At 36.7% G+C, this 25,753-nt stretch overlaps 1 protein-coding gene and 1 long non-coding RNA gene across 3 annotated transcripts in view; one reads left to right on the forward strand and one right to left on the reverse strand.

Moving 5' to 3' along the window:
• Positions 1–25,753, forward strand: part of LOC136036309 (uncharacterized) — a 487,034-nt gene that overhangs the window by 369,504 nt on the left and 91,777 nt on the right. The gene's annotated exons all lie outside the window — the stretch shown is intronic.
• The window catches only part of LOC136036294 (BTB/POZ domain-containing protein Tiwaz-like), a 38,608-nt gene continuing 20,080 nt past the window's right edge, over positions 7,226–25,753 (reverse strand). For both annotated transcript variants that reach the window (XM_065718439.1, XM_065718441.1), the window contains exons 3-4: positions 16,494–16,699; positions 7,226–8,167 (exon numbers count right to left, since the gene is read on the reverse strand). In XM_065718439.1, the coding sequence (XP_065574511.1) occupies positions 7,728–8,167; positions 16,494–16,699 (646 nt within the window). In that variant the 3' untranslated portion in view covers positions 7,226–7,727. The remainder of the gene's footprint in view (positions 8,168–16,493; positions 16,700–25,753) is intronic.

The following is a 25,753-nucleotide window of genomic DNA, read 5'->3' on the forward strand; positions in this document are numbered from 1 at the left end:
TTGTTGTTTTGAGCCAAAAATGGCGTAAAAGGCTACTTTACTGTTTTTCCGTTTAAACAAGACCTATCGCTATATTCTAGGACCATCGGTTCGATAGGATTACCCCTTGAAATAACGTCACATGAAATACATCTCTGATCATCCTTCTAGAAAAAACCAAGGTCATTCTCTTTTTGAATAAGGGTCCTGAAATTTTTCAGTCTCCTATATAAATTTTAAATGTTTGCAATCACCATAAAAAAATAATTTTTTGTATTTAAATATAGATATTAAGACTTTCCTTTTTAGAATTTTGTTTACTACTGGCAGGTGTTGCTTCTTACTTACAGTTCGTTACCAGAAATTGTTTGCGTTTTTTGGCATACACGATGGTTCGGCAAAGGAGTGGCATCCAAACACAAGAAGTATCTGTTACGTGTTGTCCTAAATAAAAAATCTGGGTAAGTATGTAACCTAATCAAAGTAAACTTCATTTAACCAATTTACCCAGTCAAGTCAAGATTGTTTATGAAGAGAATGATTGATGTTGATATTGCAAATATCTTAAATTAGAGCATCTACCGCGTCAATCTCAATAAAACATTAAAAGGGAAATTGAGCGGTTCTATATATTATTTTTACAAGAGATAGAGAGAGAAAAAGAGACAGAGAGGTTGATAATTTGAACAAGAAAGTCCATAAGTTGAAGAAAATTTATGATTTTAGGGGAGAGAGGATCACAAATCCCTCTCCTCGCCTTTGCGTTTCTGATAAGAAGGAGAAGTCCGTGAGTCCGTGATTTTTTTTTATACCTGTTGTTCAACAGGCTCAATGGCTTACTTTAGCATCAAAGCTGTTTAGAACCGTATTTTATTTCTGAATATCTTGCTATATTTCTGTCGGCCCTTTAACCCGTTTCTAACCAAAGATATTATTATTTCAATTGTTTTTCATTCCGTTTCTTATATTAACTCTATAAGTATCTATATGGGGAAATATTTTTTGTATCTCAAAATATATGGACGTTAAATTGTTGGGTATGTAAGTCAAAACTTTACATTTGACGTCAATAATTCTCGGTGCTTATTTTGACAAAAACTTACGTTTTCATCATGTGTTCTGTTGTCCGCCTATAAAATTTCGATAAATTTTGATTCCATTTGATGGAAAAGAAATTGAATCTTATTTTCCAGTGCGGGGAATTGAAGTTCGTTATTAAGTATTACATGCTTGATAACTTGATTCATTTCTGAGGAGGCGGGGGAGGGGAATTAAAAAAATGTGTAAACAATATGTTTCTCCATGTTGTTTTGGGGATGTACCAACTACTCAAGAATATAATAGCGGGGGGGGCAATATTTGTAAAGTTAACTTAATTTTGGCATATTTGTCATGACTTCAGAAGGATTTCTGCACACCCGTCTCTTTTAGAATAGTTCATGGGGATATTCTTATTTCCTTCGGTTTCTTTATTTTTATAACATTCTTGTAAGAAGTTAATGTTTGGAATCTCTTTGGATTTAGGACTCTGAACCTGTATCCTTGGACTTAGCCAAGGGTACAACAGGATACCAAATTGACTGCCTCTTAGCTAGAAAACAGCATGAATGTGGGATGTACGAACGTTTCGTAGTGCAGCCACATATTATGAGTGCAAACTAGTAATGGAAATTATCAAATTAATGTTAAGAATTATCGTGAAGCATAAAAGAATTACCAAGGCACTTGGTGTTTAATGATTTCAGACAGAAATATATGACCAGGGTTACCAACTGCCCAAGTCTAAAAACAATTCAAATCAAGGTCAAAACAGTGATTTTTGCTCAAAAACTAAAAAAGTTTGCGCACGCACGGTTTGTGTGCAGGCTGGTAACCCTGTTCCTTAGGTTAATTGCACTTCTGACGAAGTTGCCAATTAATGACGTTTAAAGCGAATGAGAATTGACACCCAAAAGAGTTTTCAGTCTTTCGTATCCCCCCAGAGGTAAAAAGGAGTGTGTTTACCACGAAAAGTGTACAAGTTGGCCACCCTGCCTGTGACGCGTGAATCAAGAGCTGCTGAAGAGAATATTGCATGTGGAGGTTTAACCTGAGTAATAATTATGCCACTTCGAGTGCAACAACAAGCTGAAAACGAAAAAAGATTCCAAAGAGCCTTCAGATAAAGCAGCTGAAGAATGGTCTTCTCTTAGCAAGAGTGACAATTGGACAGCATTTTCAATCGCGAAAAGAATCATAAAGCCTGAACATCAGCGGAATCTTTAGAAAAGATCCTCCCTCAGATATACTAGAAAGCTGAGAGTAAATCTATTGGCACGAAGAAATGAGTCATTAGTAAGTTGCTTAAGAAAGACAGAATTGTCGAAGGCAATAACTAGCGGGACTTCACTCCTCTGTCTGCCAAATGCTTCTGACTGAACCATATCCAGTTGAAAATTCATGCGATACTAAGAGATGAGCAGCAGGGTTCTTGGCTCGGTAGATTTTGTACTGATTTGATTTTGGGTTGGAGAGTACTTGGTGGAAGAATCGAATACGAATAAATTTACGGAATCTACAAAAAGTTTTCAGTATTTGAGGAAATAAAAGATATTCTTCAAAAATCTTCAAAATTTGAGTGAAAAGAGCCTTTTCAAAATTTTGTTTTGCTTTTTAGACGAAAGCGCTGATCAAAAAAAGCTAAAAAATTTGCACTAGTGCGCTGTATGGATTGAGCTTGGAGACAATACTCAATGATATAATGTTAAGCTTAGCGCCTTGCATAGGAGGTTATTTTCTACATTCTGTAAGAACTATTTTTTACTGTAGGCTTATCCTTTGATTTCGCATGTTTATTGGTGAAATCCAGTTAAAATTAAAAACTTACTCTTAGTGACAACAGTTGTTCTGATGATTTTGCCTTCTATCACAGGCAGCGTAATAGCACTGCCTAAGATTTATGTGAAGTGACTTCAGCGTTTTTTTTTTCTTTTCCCCAGGTCACTTCATGTAAAAGCAGAGGTCATAGGAACTTTCAAGGGGACACATTCTATTGAAATGGAAATTTTAGCGCCCTTTTTAAGAGGAAAAAGTGATTGGAAGTGACAAACCCCCTGCCATAGCCTTCTTAGCTCCTCAGACTCCAAAGACAATCGGACAAATTTTTAAGGGAGCCACTTTGTTCGCAATTGTTGACAGGTCCAATAGCCAGACCTCCAGGGATTACTTGACCCATACAGCCGATCGGGCAAGGGGTATAAACTTTGCAAATTAAACACTGCTTATCTACAGGTTCTATAATAGGAAATAATATGAAAAAAATTTCGTTTTCTTAAAGAGTTAAAGAGGCTGCGTCCCAAAGTCGAACCTTAAAACGTACAGGAATTAGGAGAGGCAGTTGGGGGGCTGCCGCCCCCCAAACCCCCCGCTTTTAAAGACTCTTTTGTACAGGTTTTTTGTTGTGGGGGAACTTCATTGTTACTAATTACTAGTTTCGGCGCAATGGTTCTCCTGTCCTTTTGTGTTTAACATTTTTCGAAGTTATTCCATTATTCATTCATTTCAATTTTTTGTTAATTAAAAGAGGGCCTTTCCGAAGCCAAGAGCGGGGGGTTAGGGGGCGGAAGCCCCCTTCAACAAAAAACCTGTACAAAAGAGTCTTTAAAAGCGGAGGGTTTTGGGGGGTGGCAGCCCCCCAACTGCCTCTCCTAATTCCTGTAAGTTTTAAGGTTCGACTTTGGGACGCAGCCTCTTTAACTCTTTGAGAAAACGAAGTTTTTTTCATATTATTTCTGTACGTTTTTCTACAATCCATGGTGGATGTAATTTAATAATTCCTGTACTCCTCGTACAGGAATTGGGACTGCCTCTCCTAATTCCTGTACGTTTTAAGGTTCGACTTTGGGACGCAGCTTCTTTAACTCTTTAAGAAAACGAAGTTTTTTTCATATTTTTTTGTGAAAAAAAAACCGCCCGTTAAGGGACTTGAACCCTTGACCCGAGGATTAAAAGTCCCACGCTCTACCGACTGAGCTAACCACCTGCATGTGTGTAAATATAACTTTTAAATAACTTTTAAAAATTTCAAATTAACATGGGCTCTTATGGAGAAATGGGTTAATTAAGTGGCTAATGCGTGGTTTCTGGAAAACAGGGAAGGAGTTATCGGATCGAGCTGAAATTTCGCGGATAAGCTCCTGGGCCATAGGGGACCTTAACTTGTGAATTTCAGCCCGATCGGACAACGTTAAAGGGGGGCTGGGGTTGGGGGGTCGAAACTTTCGGGGGGTTAAGATTTTCCTACGAAACTTTCAAGGGCACTTACTCGGAGAATTCCGCATCGAATGAGTCTTCGTACACCCAGATCCGATGTCGGCTGTGACCTGTAGGCGTCGAGAAAAAAAAGAATATGAAAATTAAGTGGCTATGCGTGGTTTCTGGAAAACAGGGAATGAGTTATCGGATCGAGCTGAAATTTCGCGGATAAACTCCTGGACCCTAGGGGACCTTAACTTGTGAATTTCAGCCCGATCAGACAGCGTTAAAGGGGGGCTGGGGTTGGTGGGTCGAAACTTTCGGCCAGATTTTCCCCATGAAAGAAAAGTTGGAGGGGAATGAAATTTGGCAGGTTTCTTAGTTGGAGCTCGGGCTACAAAATACATCCCTCCCCATCCTTCTACGACCACTGGAACCGGAGATCGCTTAACATTGTCGTGGTTCGCCTCTTTATAAAGGCACGAGTGTGCCTCCTTGATAGGGGTATATTTGATCCTGGCATTCTAAAAAAGACTATGGATATTAAGATGACATTTCCAGGACACGTCGGTGGCATATTGAATTAAATAAAAAGCAACAACGTGCATCCAGGTTGCCCCTAAGGGCGACCTCTTGCTGTTTCTGTTGTTGCTGTTGATCTTCTTACAAATAAAAACAACACTGTTAGAAACACGTATCATCTTTGGTGGAATTAACTGAAAAAAAAGTTTTATGTGGGAAGCAAAGAGTGAAGTTGAAACTTAAAACAAACAAACATTATTTATTCACAGCCTCTCTAATATGTACTGAGTGCAAATAAATCGACTGGTGATATTTTCCTACGTCTGTAGGATTATAGAAACTAGCACTTTACTGAAAACATAAAACAATATAGGAGTTTTGGTATGGTAAAAGTAAACCGACTAAGGACACTTTTTACAAAATAAAAATTAAGCATTTCAGGATTGCTGCTTAATCTTTTACGGTTTAATTTGGTATCACTTCTTCACAATGAGCTTAGTCCAATGATTGACTCTCATTTTGGCACTTAAAAGGACATTTCATGATTATTTTGTAGACAAGTCTGAAGTGAAGCCATCTTGATAGTTTTAGGACTGTAGACTAGCTTTAGAATTTATATCACAACTTGAAATTCTCAGTTGCATAGAAAGAAATAACCAGATTTTTGGAGTTTAATAATAGTGTATTTGTTCTTCATTTCGAGTAATACTACAGTGTGTTTTTATAATTCAAAATTGTACCTTACTCACTATCGGTTTTACAGCTGGTGAGACCACGATTTACCAAATAAATCAATAAATTATTTTTGTATATTGTTCGATGAAGTTGCACTTATTAAAATAGCATTTATTTTTATGTTTAAATTTTAAAGATGATTTTAATTAAGTACTGAAAATTGCTGATATCACAGCTGGTCGAAGATGTAGAGCTGGTCGAGAAAAATTAAATCACTTCTTTATACTTAACAGCCAGTTTGAGTTTCTACAAACAATAATGATGAACAATGGTATTTTTACTAATCCGATTCTAAATCTACCAATTTTTTTTCTAGCAAAAAAACCAACAACATGATGCCGCTCAGCAGTTGCCATTGAATATTTATGCTTATGCATGAGCTAAAATCCACATCTCAAGTATTTAATCTGTGCCTAAGCCAAATTTTCGTAACGGGCTTCTCAGTGGGTCAAACTGAAGCCTGTGGGTTTACCGTTTGATGGCGCTCTGTACAGCTACGCTGACCCAGATTTGAAATTTGGCGCGTAATTAAGAATTGTTTATTTTGTTTTGTTAATTACCGTATTACCATGGCAAAAAAATAAACACTGTAATGATATTTTGCACACTGAAGATTTGGCTAAAGTTAGATCTTTTTCAAACTTGAATTTCAAATTAAACAACAGGGGTTATTTACTTACTAATACTTTTATCTTTCCATACTAGCTGGTGTCTGATGTGACAACGGTGCCTCTCTGTGGTGATATCTTAATCAAAGATCTGCCAGGGGCAATGTGAACATCGCAGCGGCATCTAAATATACCACTCGAGCTTTTTTTTCTGTTATTGGCATATCCTGATGCCAAAAAGAGATCTAAAATCACATATCACAATGGTCATGTTCCTTGTTTCACCCCTTGTAACTCTAACAACACCATCAACTACTTGCAATGCTATCGCTCACAAACAGATGTTTAATCTCATCAAGGACGAAGGTATGGGTACTCTAGTCAGACCAATGAATGCTATTCATACTTCTAAGATATTTCTCTTCATGCGTTTTCTAACCCATTTAGTTAACGCATAATATTCATAACATTAGGAAGGGTTGGACGCAGCCATTGTAAAATTAGAGGATGGATTTCATTTGGTCAAAGTTTACAATGGCTGGAACCATTATAAAGTTAGAAGACTGCATTATTTCGCACATTTTTTATGAAATACAGCATTTTCGAACAAACAATACCCCAAGATCAATGTTTCCACTTCCTCATTGTAGTCCAGGAAGTGTTTGAAAAAAAGGGCTTAACCCGAAAAAAATTGGAAGAGAAATAATTCTTTGACTACCGGACTAAAAAAATACGCTGATTCCATATATGCTAAGTTTGCTCATCTAGCAGTTTCCCAAATATGCTTTTTTAAGGTTGAGGTTGATTTTGAGGGGAGAGGGGAATTCGTGTTTGCATATATAGGCGTATAAATGTCTAAAATAAGGTAATAGATCGCGGCAATTATGAAATCACCTTTATTTGAACGTAAAACTATAACTTTCAACTAAATATTCAATCAGTTTCATAACCCTTTCATGACAACCGGGACCTCATAGCCCCAGAATGTAAAAATCCTTCGCACGCTCCCAATTGTGCAAATATATGGATTTGATAGACATACGTAAAAAGTTCATCCAAGTAGAGCGTACGGGGAAGTGGGATCTTCACCCTCAGGCAATTGAATATATAATAAAAGAAGTTCGTAAAATTATTAATCAAGAGCAAAATTTGGCTTTTTACTTTTAATTAACATATTCTTGCTAAAATGACGTCAAAACTTAAAAAAAAACTCTAGCCTACACAATCATGAATGATTTTTAAGTGAATTGACACAGACTAGTGTTTTAATTTGAACTGTTTCAAAATGAAGTTTGCTCAGTTTATTTTAAGTTTGAGCTTGTCGATGACTAAGTTACACGAACAAATATTTAAGCAAGGCGCGGAAACGAGCCAATTCAGCAAATGAATTTCAAGTCACCTTGTAGAAAATACAATTTTATAGACGAGCGTTAGGTTCACTGATGTCTCAGATCAGAGCAAAAAAAATTATTTCTTCGGCTGAGACTTTTATTTTAGATAAATAAGACCTTGTTTATGCACTGGTAAGAATGTACTATTTATAGCTTTGAAAGCCGTCATTTTTTTGGGGAAATTTTCCTCGAAGACTGTGTCTATGGGAAAATATTTCGAATTTGACCTTTTTTCTAAGTTAAGGTTTCTTGTTAGACTTTAATCGCTCATTTTCACAAACAAATATTCAACACAATTTCCGTTCTCAGAATATTCTGGTCTTCCAGTCATACGGAAGCCATCGCTAAGAATACGCCCAATGATACTAATATGATCTAAACAATCAAGAGGCTGTTTCACAAGTAATTTGTGGCCATGGTTTTCTGAGTGATATGAAACTTCTGGGAAAATTTTTCCAAACACAGCCTGTTCCACAGTTACACTGACAGTATTATTTGATTGAAGAAAATGTATAATCAAATATTCAAATCCTGGTGTAGGTTGTTGATGAATCTGGTCAAAGATGCTGAATCGACTGAGTAGTTTCGCCTTTTTCAAATCATCATAAGCGCAGTCAACAGCATTAGTGTCGCTTCTCCATTTGGTTCTTTTATGCGACTGTGTTGAGCTTCGAACACATTCCAATTCTGCTACCATTGCTAAAACAAAAACAAAAATCTTTATATGTTTGTATTTCATTGAATTCATAAAATTGTTAGATCCAGATCTTTTACTGGTGCTTAAGTCGGTTTCAATATTTGCATTCGATGCCCACCAGACCTGAATTTTAAAAAAGATCAGCCTAAACTATGCCAGATAGCATACACTTGGAGTGGGCAATCTCAATCAAATAGTTTGAGAAATCTAGAGAAACAAAGGAAAAAAGAGAGAGGGAGAAGGGAATAAACGAAAAAGATTTTGCTCCATAAAGAGATTACATCGATCTTTGAGACAAGGAGCTTTGAAATATATTTCTGTCAATCACTGTTAGCTAAAGACTCTGACATTCGTATGAACGTAGCCTATAAAGTGTTGAGCACAGGGTAAACAACGGTATAATTCATTTTAAATATTATCTGAAACGGAAGGGGCATATCGTATTGATGACCTTGGCCATCAATTGTTGTGTTTTTACATCTTTAAGGTCATTTGATACCTTTGTGATCCTCAGTGTTGGCTGACCGCCTCAAACACAGAGGGCCAATTAGCAAATTTTCCCCACACCACAGGGATATCCTCAAATTTGATAAAAATTGGCAGGGAATCTTGAATTTGTCAACAATTATAAAAGCTAACGAGAGCCTAGCTTAGAATAAAGAACAAGAGCTAAGAGCTCATATGGCACTTGTGACGAGGCGAGAAGAGCTAAGAGCCAAGAGATCATATGGTATGAGCTCTAACAAAATTCTATGAATCAATAGATTGATTTAAAAAGGAAAATAAGAGGCTTAATGCCGGTCAGGATTTAAAATAAGAGCTCTGAGTCACGATGTCCTTCTAAATATCAAAATTCATTAAGATCCGATCACCCACTCGTAAGTTATAAATACCTAATTTTTTTCTAATTTTTCCTCTCCCTTTAGCCCCCCAGATGGTCGAATCTGGGAAACCGACTTTATCATGTCAAATTGTGCAGCTCCCTGACACACCTACCAATTTTCATCGTCCTAGCACGTCCAGAAGCATCAAACTCGCCAAATCACTGAACCCCTCCCCCCAACTCCCCCAAAGAGAGCGAATCCAGTACGATTCTGTCAATCACGTATCAAGGACATTTTTTATTCTATCCACCAAGCTTCATCCCAATTCCTCCACTCCAAGTGTTTTCCAAGATTTCCCCCTCCAACTCCCCCCAATGTCAAAAGATCTGGTCGGGATTTGAAATAAGAGCTCTGAGATATGAATTCCTTCTAAAAATCAAATTTCATTAAGATCCGATCATCTATTCGTAAGATTAAAATACCCCAATTTTCAGGTTTTCCAAGAATTCCGGTTTCCCCTTCCAACTCCCCCCAATGTCACAGGATCTGGTTGAAACTGAAAATTAGAACTTTAAAGCACAAGATCCCTCTAAATATCAAATTTCATTAAGATCTGGCCACCCTTTCGTAAGTTACAAATACCTCAATTTTCAAAATTACCCCCCCCCCAATTCCACCAAAGAGAGCAGATCCGGTCCGGTTATGTCAGTAACGTATCTTAGACAGGTTTCTATTCTTCCCATCCAGTTTCATCCTGATCTCACCGCTTTAAGTATTTTCTAAGGTTTCCAGTCCCCCCCAACAGCCCCCTCCAATTACGCTTGATCCGGTTGAGATTTAAAATAAGAGATCTGAGTTACGAGATCCTTCTAAATATGAAGTTTCATGAAGATCCGATCACTCCTTCGTAAGTTAAACATACGTCATTTTGTCTTATTTTTCAGAATTAACCCCCCCCCCCCGATAGAGCGGATCCGTTCGAATTATGTAAATCACGTATGTAAGACTTTTGCTTATTTTTAAGACCAAGTTTCATCCCGATCTCTCCAAACCAAGCGTTTTCCATGATTTTAGGTTCCCCCACCCCAAACTTCCCCCAATGTCACCAGATCCGGTCAGGATTTAAGATAATAGCTTTGAGACATAATATCCTTCTAAATATCAAATTTCATTGAGATCCGATTACCCGTTCATAAGTTAAAAATACCTCATTTTTCAAAATTTTCAGAATTAACCCCTCCCCCAACTACCCCAAAGAGAGTGGATCCATTCCGGTTATGTCAATCATGTATCTAGGACTCGTGATTATTTTTCCCACCAAGTTTCATCCCGATCCCTCCACTCTAAGTGTTTTCCAAGTTTCAGGTTTCCCCTCCCAAGTCCCCCCCCCCAATGTCACCAGATCCGGTTGGGATTTAAAATAATAGCTCTAAGACACGATATCCTTCTAAACATCAAATTTCATTGAGATCCGATCACCCGTTCGTAAGTTAAAAATACCTCATTTTTTCTAATTTTTCAGCCCCCCCATCTGCCCCAAAGAGAGTGGATCCGTTCCGATTATGTCAATCATCTATCTGGGACTTGTGCTTATTTTCCCCATCAAGTTTCATCCCGATCCCTCCACTCTAAGTGTTTTCCAAGATTTTAGGTTCCCCCCTCCAACTAACCCCAATGTCATCAGATCCGGTCAGGATTTAAAATAAGAGCTCTGAGACACAATATCATTCCAAACAACAAATTGCATTAAGATCCCATCACCCGCTCATAAGAAATACTTCATTTTTTTTATTTTTTCCGAATTAACCGGCCCCCCACTCCCTCCCAGATGGTCAAATCGGAAAAATGACTATTTCTAATTTAATCTGTCCGGTTCCTGATACGATTGCCAAATTTCATCGTCCTAGCTTATCTGGAAGTACCTAAAGTAGCAAAACCGGGACCGACAGACAGACCGACAGACCGACAGAATTTGCGATTGCTATATGTCACTTGGTTAATACCAAGTGCCATAAAAACGCGTGGGTGATTCAATAAATAATGAGATAAACCAGTGTAGCTCAAAAGTGATTTATTTAATCAAGACAAAACTTTGGCTACTTTTCATCATAATCGACAGCAATATTTTTGCAGTTGTTCCATCATTATTTTTATTTGTATGTTTGTATGGCATAAAATGGGTTGATCTCGAAGCTATTTTTGCACCTAATATTTAATTTTGTTATTGGATCGAAAATGTTTCCCGTCTAGAGCTCTTTAAGGGGTCCATAGAAATGCAAGTCCGTTAGGGCGACGTCAGGGTTGTAGGGGAGATGTGGAAGGTTTTCCCACCCCAATTTTTGTAGTAATTCTTCAATTAGCAGTGCCAAATGTAGGTGCGCATTGTCATGAAATAAAATCAAACCTTAACTCAATAATTCACGCTTCGTTCGAATCGAATAGCACACCTTACTTTTTTGTGTGAGAATATTACTGTAATGCTGGATGTTGGTGGTTTTCCAGTGTTCAGGATAGTCATATTAAATAGGCCCCTATGAATCCCAGAATACTATAAGCATGACTTTTCCTGCAGAAGGCTGAGTCTTGGATATCTTTCGAGTGAGAGAACCCGTATGCTTCCACGCTTCCAATCAAGGCTTTGTCCCTTAGACTCCGGTCCAAGATGATGAATCCAGTTTCATAGCTTGTTACAATTCTACAGAAAAATCTTCCTTTTCAACTAAACATTTTTCTTTCAGTTATTGCCTGATTTGAAGCCTGGTTTCTTTGTGAGCGTCTATAAGTTGTCTTGGAACCGGTCTTGTACAAATTTTCTTGTACTGCAGCTTATTCTGAATAATGTTAGGGACAGTTCCACCACTTGCATGCACTTATTCAGCCATCTCTTCAAGAGCAATGCACCTGTTGTCCTGAATTAACGCGTTAATGCGATGCTCGAAGGAGGAAATTGCGACTTCAATCGGTCTTCCAAATTGTAGCTCGTCACAGACAATTGCACGTCCACTTCTAAGCATTCGAAATTATTATATTGATTAAAGAACTAGTTTCTAGGCTACAGCGATTTTTCTTGTTACTTATTGAATGACACTAATTAATATCCTACTATTTGTTAAACAAGCACTGTCTATTCAATGTACCCATAGCATAAGTATACGTCATCAGTGTCAGCAACACTTTGCATCAACGCCGGCAGCACCACAAGGAACTACCAAAGCTGTAAAACTGCTCAAATGATATTCCCTTTGATCTGAATTTTAACAGTTCCTAGAAGATATGCTAAGAAATTCGTTGGGACTTTCCCTAAGCTTTAAAATAAAATTGCTGCTTCGTTTAACACAAAACGAAATTCACACTTTCTAATTATATAAGTTTCATTAAAAAAACGACAGAAGTCATTTTCTTTATCTCTTATCGAAGCTCTACAAATTAAAGCAGGACCATCCCATCAATTTTTAATAGTTTAGCCACACAAACTTAAAAAAAAAGAAAGATGAATCTCCGCTTCCTCAAAGAAAAATAGGCAGTAGCTGGCATTTGCGGCGAGAGTGGCGTCTTTACACTATGTGTCTTCTATTTGAGATTAATTAAAGCATCTGGTCTACTCTGCCTAAACAACAATTTTGAAAGATTTTAATAATCAGCTACAATACGTGAAATACACCATTCTCCCATATGTACCCTCAATCCTACTCAAAGGTTATTCCAAAAGTCTAATAACGAGTCCTGGAGGTCACCAAAGCGGTACCAGTCATGACAACTGTCAATTACGGACCATAATCAGCCACCACAATTTTTTTGGACTTATGAAAATTCATTTTGAACTTTTTTGACCGACCAAGTAAAACTCCGACGGTCTCCTGTTTACGGTGAAAGTTCCTATTACAGCTCTAACAAAAACTACTGACAGGAGATAAAAAAAAGGTGAATTAATCGGATGCCTAAATCTCATGCTACCTCACTCCTCTGGAAGAGTCTAAAGATGTGTCTCACTAACATTCGTCGGGCAGGAGAAAATACTTACCACACAAACATTATAAGCACCCATCCCTATATGAAAAGTGGTCCGTAAACATGTAATAACATTGTTCCTAACCTGCTCTTTTGGCAGTAGAAATTTTGTGAATAATTTTTAAATCAGTCCTTTTTTTCAGAATTTTCTTTGAACCTTGGTGCATCCAATTTCTTTTTGTCAAGAAAATTTTTTATCTCTTGCTTTCCCCTAAATAAAATGAAAGACTTTATTTTGAATAAAAGTTCTTCAACGGTTATCATTTTAGACGCAACATTTTGAAGCATTTATCAATAATCGTATGGCTCTATTGCTTTCAAACGGAAACGAACACACTATGGTAGAGGATTTGCCTCGGGGAAGAAAACAGGGAGCTATGCAGTTTTCATTAAAGCTAGATAAAATAGAATTAATGAAGGCAAATAATTCATCGTCACACGATATAAAGGCATAGAGTATAGGGACAGATAAAAAGTCTTACTGAAATTTTTCCATGCACATTTTGTGTACCTTATTTCATTTATTAAAAAAATGGACGAATAAAGAGAGGATATCGTCGGTGGACTAAATTTAAGACAAAATGAAATGAAGCAATTAACGAGATAACTTCCAACTAGTTTAGTCTTTTTTACGTTATAAATATTTTGATATGGGAAAACTGGGCCGAGCCTAAGGGTTGGAAAACCTTTTTGCGGAGTGTCAAAAATAGCCAACGCGTGAACATAAGAGTGATGTTTGGTTTAATGCTACTTTTGTTCCAAAACAGTATTTTAGTGAATGCAGGCTCATCTACTCAAGTTCTAATAATACCGGTAGATAACAAATTATTTTTTAGCAATTCTTCGCAATTTTCGACTATATCTTCAACACTGTGGTGGCCTGTTCTAGTTTAAAATTAAATGAAAAACAAGATTTTTTCAACTGAAAGTAAGAAGCAACATGAAAAATTAAAACTAACAGAAATTATTACGTATATGAAGGGGCTCGCTCCTCCTCAACACTTCTCTGTTTACGCTATAGTTTTATAGTACTTTTAAAAAAGCTTCTTATTGTTTTAACTAGATAAATAGTGTTTCAAGAGTCGTTCTTAAAGAATTGGGACATAATTCAAACTTTAGCGTAAACAGCGAGGTGTTGAGCAGGAGCAATATACGTAATAGTTTCTGTTCGTTTTAAATTTTAATGTTGCTTCTTACTTTCAGTTGAAAATTTTTTATTTTATTTGATTTCTGATGGTTTTTTAGGAAATACCAGGAAATCTGGCTGCAACTCCACGGATAAATCCGCACAGATTTATTCTCTTAAACAATTCAATCCCGGTGAAAATTTACCCTGGATAATTACCCTTAACATCTCCACGCGTAAAAGTGAGTCGGCAATGAGAAAGTAATACATAATTTTGGACAGAAGAATTTTGGACAGAAATTTTGGCATGTTTCCCTAGTGTAAAACTTCTCCTGGAAAATTTACCCCCTGTAAAATACCCTCCCCATGGAAAATTATCCCCGTGGAAAATCCACCAGCAGACCCCCACCCCCGAAAAATGTAGATATACTTTCCAACAAAAATGATATTCGTAAATTGGGCAAATTTTTCAGCTTAGACTTTTCCCCACGGGCTGTGGGTGTCATGATATCTCCAAAGATATAGTTATTTCGGTCTTTCAATTATGCTGAACAAAATGGCTATCTCAAAATTTCGATCGGACCATTTTGAGAAAAAACAGGCGCGGGAGGGGCTTTAGTTGCCCTCCAATTTTTGGTCATTTAAAAAGGACCCTAGAGCCTTTAATTTCCGTTCAAATGAGCCCTCTCAAGATATTCTAGGACCACTGGTTCGATACAATCACCTCTAAAAAAAAAATAAAAAAATAAACACGCATCCGTGAAATTTCTTCTGGCAAAAAATATAAAATTACACATTGTTTTAGATAGGAGTTTGAAACCACTACAGTAGGGTTCTCTGATACGCTGAATCTGACTCTGCAACTTTCATTATGATTCTATGACTTTTAGGGTTTTTTTTTCTCCCTTTATTCGAAAATCAGGCAAATAACTTTGATGGGTAAGACTAAAGTTAATTAAAGTTACATATTTAGAATTAGCATAAGAATTCGATGCTTTTTATATATCTACTGGTACCAAAACCCTGTTTTTTAGAGTTGTGCTTACTATAGAGCAGTATCGCTCCTCACTTACAGTTCGTTACCACGAACTGTTTGATGGTATTCATTTATTGTCACAATTATTTGTTGTTGTTTTTTTACTTGCGAAGCGATTAAACAATTTTTCAGAATAATTTATAACAAAAGTTACCGCTGGTAAACAGTTTTCTGTTGTTAAGAGCAGGAACTAAGCTGGCAGAGGTAGCTTGAATGTGGCTGGTATGAAGAGTTTATTTTTTTGCAATTTTTTATTTCATTTTTTAAGCATCAATTTTTAATTTATTGTTTAGCAATGCACGCAGGGACATCTTCATTCGCCATTTCGATCGTATCTTTATATTTGTCGGTATAACCGTCATAAAATTTTCCCACAACCACAGTGAACTTCCAAATTAATTTTGGTAAAAACTATTAGGGGATCTTCAATGTGTAAACAGTTCGAAAATCCATAGAGAGGCTAAATTAAAACAAATAAACTATACCATCTCTTATTGATTGTTAAGCAAAACTTGTGTATTCAAAGTACATACAGCATAATATGCATTTTGCGTCGGCAAATATTTCAAATATGTCGGCAGCGAGTACAACAGAGAACTTCCAAATCTGTCAAATTATTCAACTACCAATTCAACTGTTGAAAGTAAAAGCTCTAAGAAAAAAAAAATAAAAAAAATGGAAATTAAAAGCTCTAGGGCCCTTTTTAAATGACCAAAAATCGGAGGGCAACTAAACCCCTTTCCGCACCCGTTTTTTCTCAAAATGGTCCGATCGAAATTTTGAGATAGCCATTTTGTCCAATTCAACTCGTTAAATTATTCAACTGTCAAATTATTCAATTATACAAATTATTCAACTTCTTTTGATGTGATCATTAATCTTTTCCAAGCTAGAATAAGCAAGAATATTTTTACGAACTACCCTTTCCTGATGTTTAAAAAGAAAATTCTGCTCCGTTCGATAAAAAAAAAAAAGACTTCACACTTTTTAATGATGTTAGTGTCACTAAATCTCAACATATATACCGGCACAAAACAAGAAAAGTTAAATGGTATTTGTAGGATTTCCGGGAAAAAGTATATCGGTTTTTAGTTTTCTGTCGTTTACTCAGATCTCTCATCAAAACCATACAAGTTATGGCAAGAACACCCAGACAATTCTGAATAGTTTGGCCAAACAAGCTAAAACAGTTTGTAATGGAAGAGATAAGGTAACTTTTTTAGGTACCGAATCCCGTAAGAAGTTTTCTTCTTCTTCCTTCTTTTTGCAGCACAGACACCGAAATTATACTCTTACATGTGAAGATAGATGGAACTGGGGAATGAAATACTTACGCTGAATATCATAATACTTCGCTTCTTCAATTAACAAATCAATCTCTTTTGTATCCAGAGGTAGAAATAGTTTTCTATTTCTCAAGTAGTTGAGAATGTGTCGAAAAGCCTTTCCATCTCTGTCAATAAAATAATGTTGCTTTAGGCTATCTAGCACTATGGGTATGGTACCATTAAACATTTTGGCAAGTTTCGACTCTGGGAACCTAAAATGAAGTTAAAATAAAGTAATAATGAAAAAACAAACAAAAATACATTTGTGCCTACAAACTCATACACGAAGTTTAAAAAAATCAAATGCTGAGCCCAAAACACCCGGGGCTTTAGTGTTGTTTTAATTGATCAGAAACATATGCATAAACTTCCCGTTTCAACGCCTTTTGCTTCCTGATTCAAAGAGAAGAAGAGCTGCTTTACCAAAAATTTCCATATTTTGTGCAGATTATCCAAATATTTCAAATTCCTTTCTAATCGAACAACTTGAGCAAAATCAACAGTGGACAGGTTTTCCAGCAAAAAAGTTTCCAACGATTTTCTCTCTGGAAAAATTACAAGTCTTTTCTGTTTTTTGTCCTTAATAATATGGACTAAGGTTTTTAACTGTAGTGTATGGGCAAATTGCGCTTTTTTCCGGGTGTTTAAATGTGATTTATATCTTAAAGACTTGGGAACAAGGTTTTCATTTCTACGGGATTTTACAAATTTTTGTTGATTGATAATATTAGCATGTTTTTTACCTATACTAATAAAATAAAAGATATCATAGGTCAACTGCTCCTCATAGGCTAGACGAAAATAGCGACGAAGACCACACCGCCTTTCCATAACAAACAAATACAAAGTAGAAACAATAGGGAAAATCTTTTCAAGACAGTGGAAATCAATTCTGTGAATATTTCGGCCCTATGTCCAAGGGCCGTCTTCAGCACAATACGAGAACAAAAGAGAAAATATGTATATATAAATAAACTTACATTAAATTGTGAGAACTAAAACTAAACAATGTAATTTAAAAACTTTTTTAAAAACAGCCCTAGCATCCTAACTTCAACGAAGTTCAACCACGACTGACAAAAAGAATGAAGTGAGAATATAAACTCATTCAAACTAAAAAGAACAAAGTGATTAAATGCAATTTCTCAGGGCCAACCTTGCTTTTTTAGCACCCTGTCTCAAAGGCCTTTTCGTAGCTGGTTCAGTACTATTATAAATCGGTTTAGTAAAATATTTTGTTAGATCGTTTTTAATTAAATTTGAGTACAAAGAATTTAGTGAGTATTCCCCTAAGTCCCTGTTCAAAGAAATATTATCATTTATTTTAAGATTAATTTCGATTGATTCTCGAACTACCTGTTTTATTCCCAAATCATTACTGATGAGCGAAGATTTTTCAAAAAGTATCGTGTCGAATGGATTATTAAATATATGCCAACCTAAAGCAGAATCAAAGCAATTGTTGGAACTATTTGAAATTAATTCCTTGTCTATGTCTTTTTTATGCTGTTGTAACCGTTTTTCTAGATTCTGATGGGTCCTGCCGACATAGGAATTTCCACAATCACAGGGTACTTAATAGACTCCTCTTTGGCGAGTAACTGGGGTCTTATCTTCACCAGAATTAAAAAAATTAATGATTTTAAAATTATTAGTAAAAACTACGTACAGATTATTTTTTGTGCAAATATTTTTAATTTTGTTGTGATCTTTGGGATATACGGAAGATAGACACTATTTGAGGGCTTATCAGTAGCCTCACATTGTGAAGTATCTTCTTCGATTTTACAAGAATGTATTTTTATTGTACGGTTAATTATTTTATTGACAAAAGGAATGGGGTATCCATTACCAAAAAGAATATCTCTAATAAAGTTTATTTCTGCATTTATATACGAATCGGAGCAAATGTTCAGGGCACGATCAATGAGGGAAGTTACAACTGCTCTTTTAACTTGTGGGGGGTTATTTGAATTAAAGTGAAGTTATCTGTTGTTTTGTGTTGGCTTTCGATAGATAGTAAAATCCAGTTTATCAGCATTACGAATAATTAACACATCTAAAAACGGTAGTTTATTTTCAATTTCAACTTCTAGGGTGAACTGCAAATTTCGGCCATAAGTGTTGAGATGATCTAAGAAGCCCCGAAGTTCAGCTTCCCCATAATTCTAAAGTGAAATTACGTCATCCATATAACGACCCCAATAGACGTGTTTTAAAAAATAAGAATTTAATGCCCAATTTTCAAGGTTCTCGACACAAATATTTGCCAGTAGCCCGGATAAAGGTGCCCCCATGGGTAACCCATTTTTTTGCTGATAAAAAGAATCGCGAAATTGAAAATATATGGAAAACTTATTACAAATTTTAACCAGATTCATTAAAACTTCAAAATCAATTCCCGTCGCTGAAGCCTCGATTAAGTGGTAATTTTCTTCTATTTTGTTTTTTAATAATTCCTCAGAAATAGTCACATCTATGTTTGTATACATGGAAACAATGTCAAAACTACTAACTATTGTGTTTTCTGAAATACTTGTGTTGCTAAGTTTTTCAACCAAATCTACCGAATTACGAATACAGGAATTTTGAGAATACAATAAAGGTTTGAAAGCTGTGCAAAGCCATTTCCCAGTATTGGCAGCGAGGGCTTTAGTCCGCGCTACGATAGGTCTTAAGGGAATACCCTGTTTATGTATTTTTGGTAAACCGTAGAGTTTAGGACAGAAACTACCACGGGGAAAAAATTTATTGTATAATTGTGGGGTGATTTTACCATTTTGTTTTTAGCTTCTTTAATTCATTTATAACATTATTAGCAAATCAATCAGTAGGATCATGAGTTATTGTTTTATATGTAATTGTGTCATTTAAATGCAAAATAATTTTGTTGTCATAGTCTTTCGTATTCAGACAACAAATGAATCAGTGCTTCCACTTTTTTTTTCTGAAAATCAGTAACGACTCCAAAAAAGTCGGGAGATTATCAGGAGGTTTTTTTTAAGTCGGGGAAAAATTAGGAGGTTTTAAACAGCTGTTTTGTCTCATATACCAGTTGTATTGGTGGTAAAAATGTCAGTAATAGAGAGACAGAACAAAGTAGAATCGAAAATATATTTTAGAGTCTTAAGTCCGGTCTTCACCTCCCGGAACTTCCGGAATATGGGCTTCCAGATTATTCATTGACGTCTTCTTCTTCTTGCATCTCGAATATGAACCGGTCCAAAAGTATATCAAAATCATCCGGAATTAGGGGCTTTTGAACTTCCAGATTTCCGGAATTTTGAAGTATCGCAGAAGAAATTCAAAAAAAAATCTCGGAAAATCTGGGAACCCAGATTCCGGAAGGTGAAGACTTGTTATTACTCCAAAATCAGCTATCAACAAGGAATAATGTTTCTTTCATACAAAACTTATGCAAACTAAATGGTTTTATTGAAAGTCATCTAAAACTACTTGTTCACATAATTAGAACTAGAATTACGAATACGAGTAACAGAACTCAGGCAGAATTTTCACTGTATCACACTGCAGCTAAAACTACTTGATCACATAACTTGAACTAGAATTATGAATCCGAATCACAGTCAGAGTTTTCACTAGATCACACTGCAGCTAATCCTGATCGTCAACGGTATTGTTTGCTCTTTCTGGGGCCAGACGAGCTCGCGCTAAAGAAGCCGATTTCAAGATAGCGGCACTAGCTTCAGCAGCGGTTGTGGAAGCAACTACGCCTTTCAGTAACTGCCTCATGCTCCCATCTACGACCAGAGACTGAGGTGTCACCTTAAACCTACTCATGCCAAGTTTAGTCTGAAGCGTTAAACTAATCGTAACTGTCGACAGGCAGTTACGTTTGTCTGTTTTGACGTCCTTCAAAGTACTAAACAGTCTCTCCGCTATTACGTTCGAAAACGGCATATAAGTCTTATATACATGACAAAAGTACAGCACGTGTCCACTGCAATGCGCTCTGACTATAAATCTCACTATCAACATTCCTGACTTGCAGGGTTCTCTCAAAATATAACATAACAAGACCAAAGGTTTCGATGAGATCCCATAAATGTTATATTTGATCCAGACAATTGCGTCTTGTAGATCCGGTCTTCGTCAGACTCCTTGAATATCTGTACTATTTAATGTTTGACCAATGACTGGTCCTCCGAGAAAACAAAGTTCAGGTTTGGATTCAGCATATGGTTTTTACCCTATCTTTGATCAAAGCTTCCTGCCTTGCCACTGCAATGCGCTCTGACTATAAATCTCACTATCAACATTCCTGACTTGCAGGGTTCTCTCAAAATATAACATAACAAGACCAAAGGTTTCGATGAGATCCCATAAATGTTATATTTGATCCAGACAATTGCGTCTTGTAGATCCGGTCTTCGTCAGACTCCTTGAATATCTGTACTATTTAATGTTTGACCAATGACTGGTCCTCCGAGAAAACAAAGTTCAGGTTTGGATTCAGCATATGGTTTTTACCCTATCTTTGATCAAAGCTTCCTGCCTTACTTCTACCAAATATCCGTTTTCGGCCGGATTCTCGGTGAACTACTTGTCCAGCAAAAACTAAACCTCAAAATAAATTAGGTACATCCCCCTAATCTTATATCGAAACTCTAATCAACTTCAGATAAACTTTAAACTTAAAAAAAAAAAAAATCAGGTTTTGGCCGATTCCGGGCGAACTATTTGCCTGGCGAGCCCTATTTGCTCTCCTTACCACTATATCGAACCTCTTATTAACTTTATCGGCATATAGTTAATTAGACATATTAGACATATCGGCACTTTGAAAACAGATTTGGTATGGCTGGCTTTGGCCTACATCATAAAATCCATCCTCCTATCCTCCTATATTGTGAAGCAGAGCAAAATAACACTAGACAGTAGCGCCAAGACCTGGAAAAAGTGAGACACACTCGAACAGCAGCCATACTAGCACCACTAGCGATAGTGAACGTCCCTACTGAAACTCAATCGGTCTTGCACCAGCGCTGGCTCCAATAACTTCATATTTTGAACAAAGCAAAAAAATATACGACCTCCCCAGTTTCCTCGACGTGTGCAGACCGCATACTACCTTTACTAGAAATTTCTAAGCCCGCATGTTTGTCTCGCTTTAAATGTCGCAAGCGTAGTGGGCGGCGCTATGAGTATGGCCCGTTTGCAAAGCAAGGAAAGCATAGTTCTTGACCCTACTCCCTAGTGTTATTTTGTGACTTGTGAAGCCGATTTCGCCGACACTCGAAAGCGTTATTTTGATATAGGCTAGGCTAGCAGTCTGGCGAATACCGGATATCTATAAGACCCGTAAGAATAGTGTATTCGAATTTGTACTATAGAATCCTTGAACTGGCAACAGGTTAAGAATTGGTTTCAAGTTAAAACATGTTATTTTGGTAAAGAAACAGATCATAGAGGCAGAAAAGCCGCCTACCCCCTAGGACAGGTCAGTAGCCTACTTCTTGGGTTGCCCACGTGCAGGGATGTATAATTGTCCAGTTCCAGTAAACTTGGTACTTACCCTAAAAAAAAATCCTGTCACGTAAGGTAAGCCACGTCCTTATTGTACACAAATTATCCAGTGGAAATGAACTATCTGAGTTGACTGATCAGATCAGATGAAGTTATGAACTGAGAATCAAATCAAATCAACCCATTTTCGAACACAACAATGGTCTCTCACGGGACAAGCTGCCGACCAGGTCATTAATTAGGGTTCGCAGTTGACTTCCGCGAATCAAACGCGGCCGGCGGCTTTGAAATCCCCCTTTTACGGGCAACAAAGACATATTTTGCATTCTGCCAGACAATTACGAAAGATCAGAAACTTCAAGTTGGACAGAGCTCAATTCAACAGAAATCGGGAGATTATCGGGAGGAAATTTCAGTCGGGAGATCTCCCGATAAATCGGGAGGAGTGGAAGCACTGAAATGAATTGCTTGTGTCTGCTTTAGTTATTATAATAGAAGGATCTTTTCGGAGATTAGATAGTATTTATGTCGTGTAAATTTTTCGGCTGTTATAAAGGGTATTTATAAGACCAGATCTAATTTCATCAGGGTTAGAAATAGAAGGATAGTATTTATGCAAAGCGGACTCTAGAGAGGAAACTATATCTGCCACAGGAACCTGTTTCGGTAGAAAAGAGAATTTTGCACCTTTTTCCAATGTTTCGATTTCCCGGGGTTCCAATGTTTTAGAAGAGAGGTTAACAATAGCAGGTCCAGGAGTGAATCTTGGAGAATAAATACGGTTTCTCATGGAAGATTCATTTTGCAAGCCTTTCAATTTTTTATAGAGGCGTTCATTCGACAAGCGAAAATCGTGGCTAAAAAAATTCCTTTCTAATCTAACAACTTGAGCAAAATCAACAGTGGACAGGTTTTCCAGCAAAAAAGTTTCCAACGCTTTTCTCTCTGAGGAAATTATATGTCGTTTCTGTTTTTTGTCCTTAATAATATGGACTAAGGTTTTTAACTGTAGTGTATGGGCAAATTGCGCTTCTTTCCGGGTATTTAAATGTAATTCATATATTAAAGACTTGGGAATAAGGTTTTCATTTCTACAGGATTCTAAAAATTTTTGTTGATTAATAATATTAGCATGTTTTTTACCTAGACTAATAAAATAAAAGATATCATAGGTCCACTGCTCCCCATAGGCTAGACGAAAATAGCGACGAAGACCAAACTGCCTTTCCATAACAAACAAATACAAAGTAGAAACAATAGGGAAAATCTTTTCAAGACAGTGAAAATCAATTCTGTGAATATTTCGGCCCTATGTCCAAGGGCCGTCTTCAGCACAATACGAGAACAAGAGAGAAAATATGTATATATAAATAACCTTACATTAAATTGTGAGAATTAAAACTAAATAAAGTTATTTAAAAACATTTTTAAAAACAGCCCTAGCATCCTTACTTCAACGAAGTTCAACCACGACTGACAAAAAGAATGAAATGAGAATATAAACTCATTCAAACAAAAGAGAACAAAGTGTCCAGGAGTGAATCTTGGAGAATAAATACGGTTTCTCATCGAAGATTCATTTCGCTAGCCTTTCAATTTTTTATAGAGGCCTTCATTGGACAAGCGAAAATCGTGGCTAAACAAATTCCTTGAGCATAATCTAACAATGCGATTTTGATAAGACTTTTGTGTCAGAGACAGGAATTTCGCATGTCGTAGTAAATTCGATATTATTCTTCGCTCTTGATTCGTTGAAAGCAGGAATAAGTGTTGATGAAATATCTAACGCAATGGCAGGATTCTATCGTTTAGAGGAGTTGAATGTAGCAAAAACGCTGCTCGCATGTCTGTGTCGTAAAGCTGGTAGATTGCAAGAAAGGAGAGGAAAAACAGCTGAAAAGACTACTGCCTCGGACATAATGCGTGTTATCATAGAACTTGATTCGAAACACTTCATATGGCCTGTAATCGTCCCACGGAGCTTTAATGAATGTCCAGTATTAAAGCCTGACATCAGCGTCCGGCTTGATGAACTTGTTTATGACTATTCCCGAAAGCTTGAAAAAACACTTTCTTCTATTGAGCGTATCGAATCTAATTTAGAGAAAAAAATAACGCCTGGCAATGATCTTGATCTCAATCCCCCCACTGTGCCCCACCATGAATGGCCGCCTCTCCCACTAAAGACTGTCCCATTAGAGACCATAGTGATAAAAAACCCACCCACTCTCCTACTGAAGGATCCTGTCTGCCGCAAGAAAGAATTTGATAAGACAGGGTGTGCAAATATTCGTTGAGTTAAAGCAACTAAGGATAGTGTTATGGTATCGGTACCATGTCAAGATGCATCGAAGCTCAGTTGTGATCTAAAGGTTAATTTTCCTGAAAGCATAATAACTTCCAAGCCTCGGCGATTTTTTGGAATTATCAGGAGTGTGGACATTGATTTTGATGTTAGTGCCTACGCATTGGACTTTCCGGGTATAATCGAGTTTAATCGGCTAGGAAAATCGCAAACTGTAAGAGTTATTTTTCAAACAGAAGAATACCTGCATTTTTACATCAAACATGGCATCAAATTCGGTTATGAGATTTTCCGAGTGGAACGTGATTGTATTCAGCCTAGGCGTTGTTTTAAATGTCAAAGTTTTAACCATGTTCAAAACCAGTGTAAATCTGAATGTTTCAAATGTGCCCGATGTAGCGGTAATCACATTTCGACTAAAGACTCCCCATGTCAAGCGCCAGTTAAATGCGCCAGTTGTGGCTCGAATGATCATCCAGTTTACAGCTTTAGGTGTCCGATTTTAAAGAAATTTTGTAAATGAATGTATTACTTTGTATTACGTCCTTTAATTCAAATGGTGTGTTAGGGAAATTACCTGTACTTTATAGTTTTTTGAATGAAAAATCATCGTTATTATGTCTTCAGGAACACCACCTCCTTGATCATTCGTTGAATCTGCTTTCTAGCCTGTCTACTGAGCATGACATTTTTGCTGTTCCCGCTACACCGACTGGTGGACGTCCCTCCGGTGGTTTAGCTACTATTATACCCAAGTCTCTTAATGCAGCTATTCTAGCAATTGATACAAATTTTTTAGCTTGTAGTTTTTCAAACGTAGTTTTAATTAATTGTTATTTTCCGACTGATTACCATGATGATATTTCTTTTGATGCGTTTACTCAATGCTGTTTTAATCTTAGTCGTTTTGTCTCTAGTTTACAGTCAAATTTGCGTACTTATATTTTAGGTGATTTTAAATGTGATCCAAATATAGCAAATGAAAGGGGTACAATTTTATCTTCTTGTCTTCCTAATTTTTCTGTTTTACCGAAGTCCCAGGATTTTACTTATATTCATTGGAGTGGTAGTACAACTACTATTGATCATGTTTTTTCTTCTAACCCAAGTGATCCTTTGCCTGTGGTTACTGTAATCGAAGATTTCCCCGTTAGTGACCACATGCCGCTTCAGTTCCTTATACCCCCTTTGGCTTCTCGTCCTTCCCCAGTTCGTTTTTCTGGTAATAAGCTTCCTAAATTTTTTGATCGGGCTAATTGGAATCCAAATTTTAGACCGCTTTACCAAGAAAGAGTTGGGACTTTAATTGATAAAGTCTATATCCCTGATAGTTTGGATTCAATGGACAGTAATCCCTCTTTGACTATTAATTGTCTTTATTTTGAATTAATCCATTGCTTAAAGTATGGTGCTGCGGCAGTTTTTCCTACTAATAGGATAAGATTGGGCGCGCAGAAACCTTTTTGGAGCCTCA

This window comes from Artemia franciscana, chromosome 15, assembly GCF_032884065.1.
Source record: "Artemia franciscana chromosome 15, ASM3288406v1, whole genome shotgun sequence".
NCBI classification, from domain to species: domain Eukaryota; kingdom Metazoa; phylum Arthropoda; class Branchiopoda; order Anostraca; family Artemiidae; genus Artemia; species Artemia franciscana.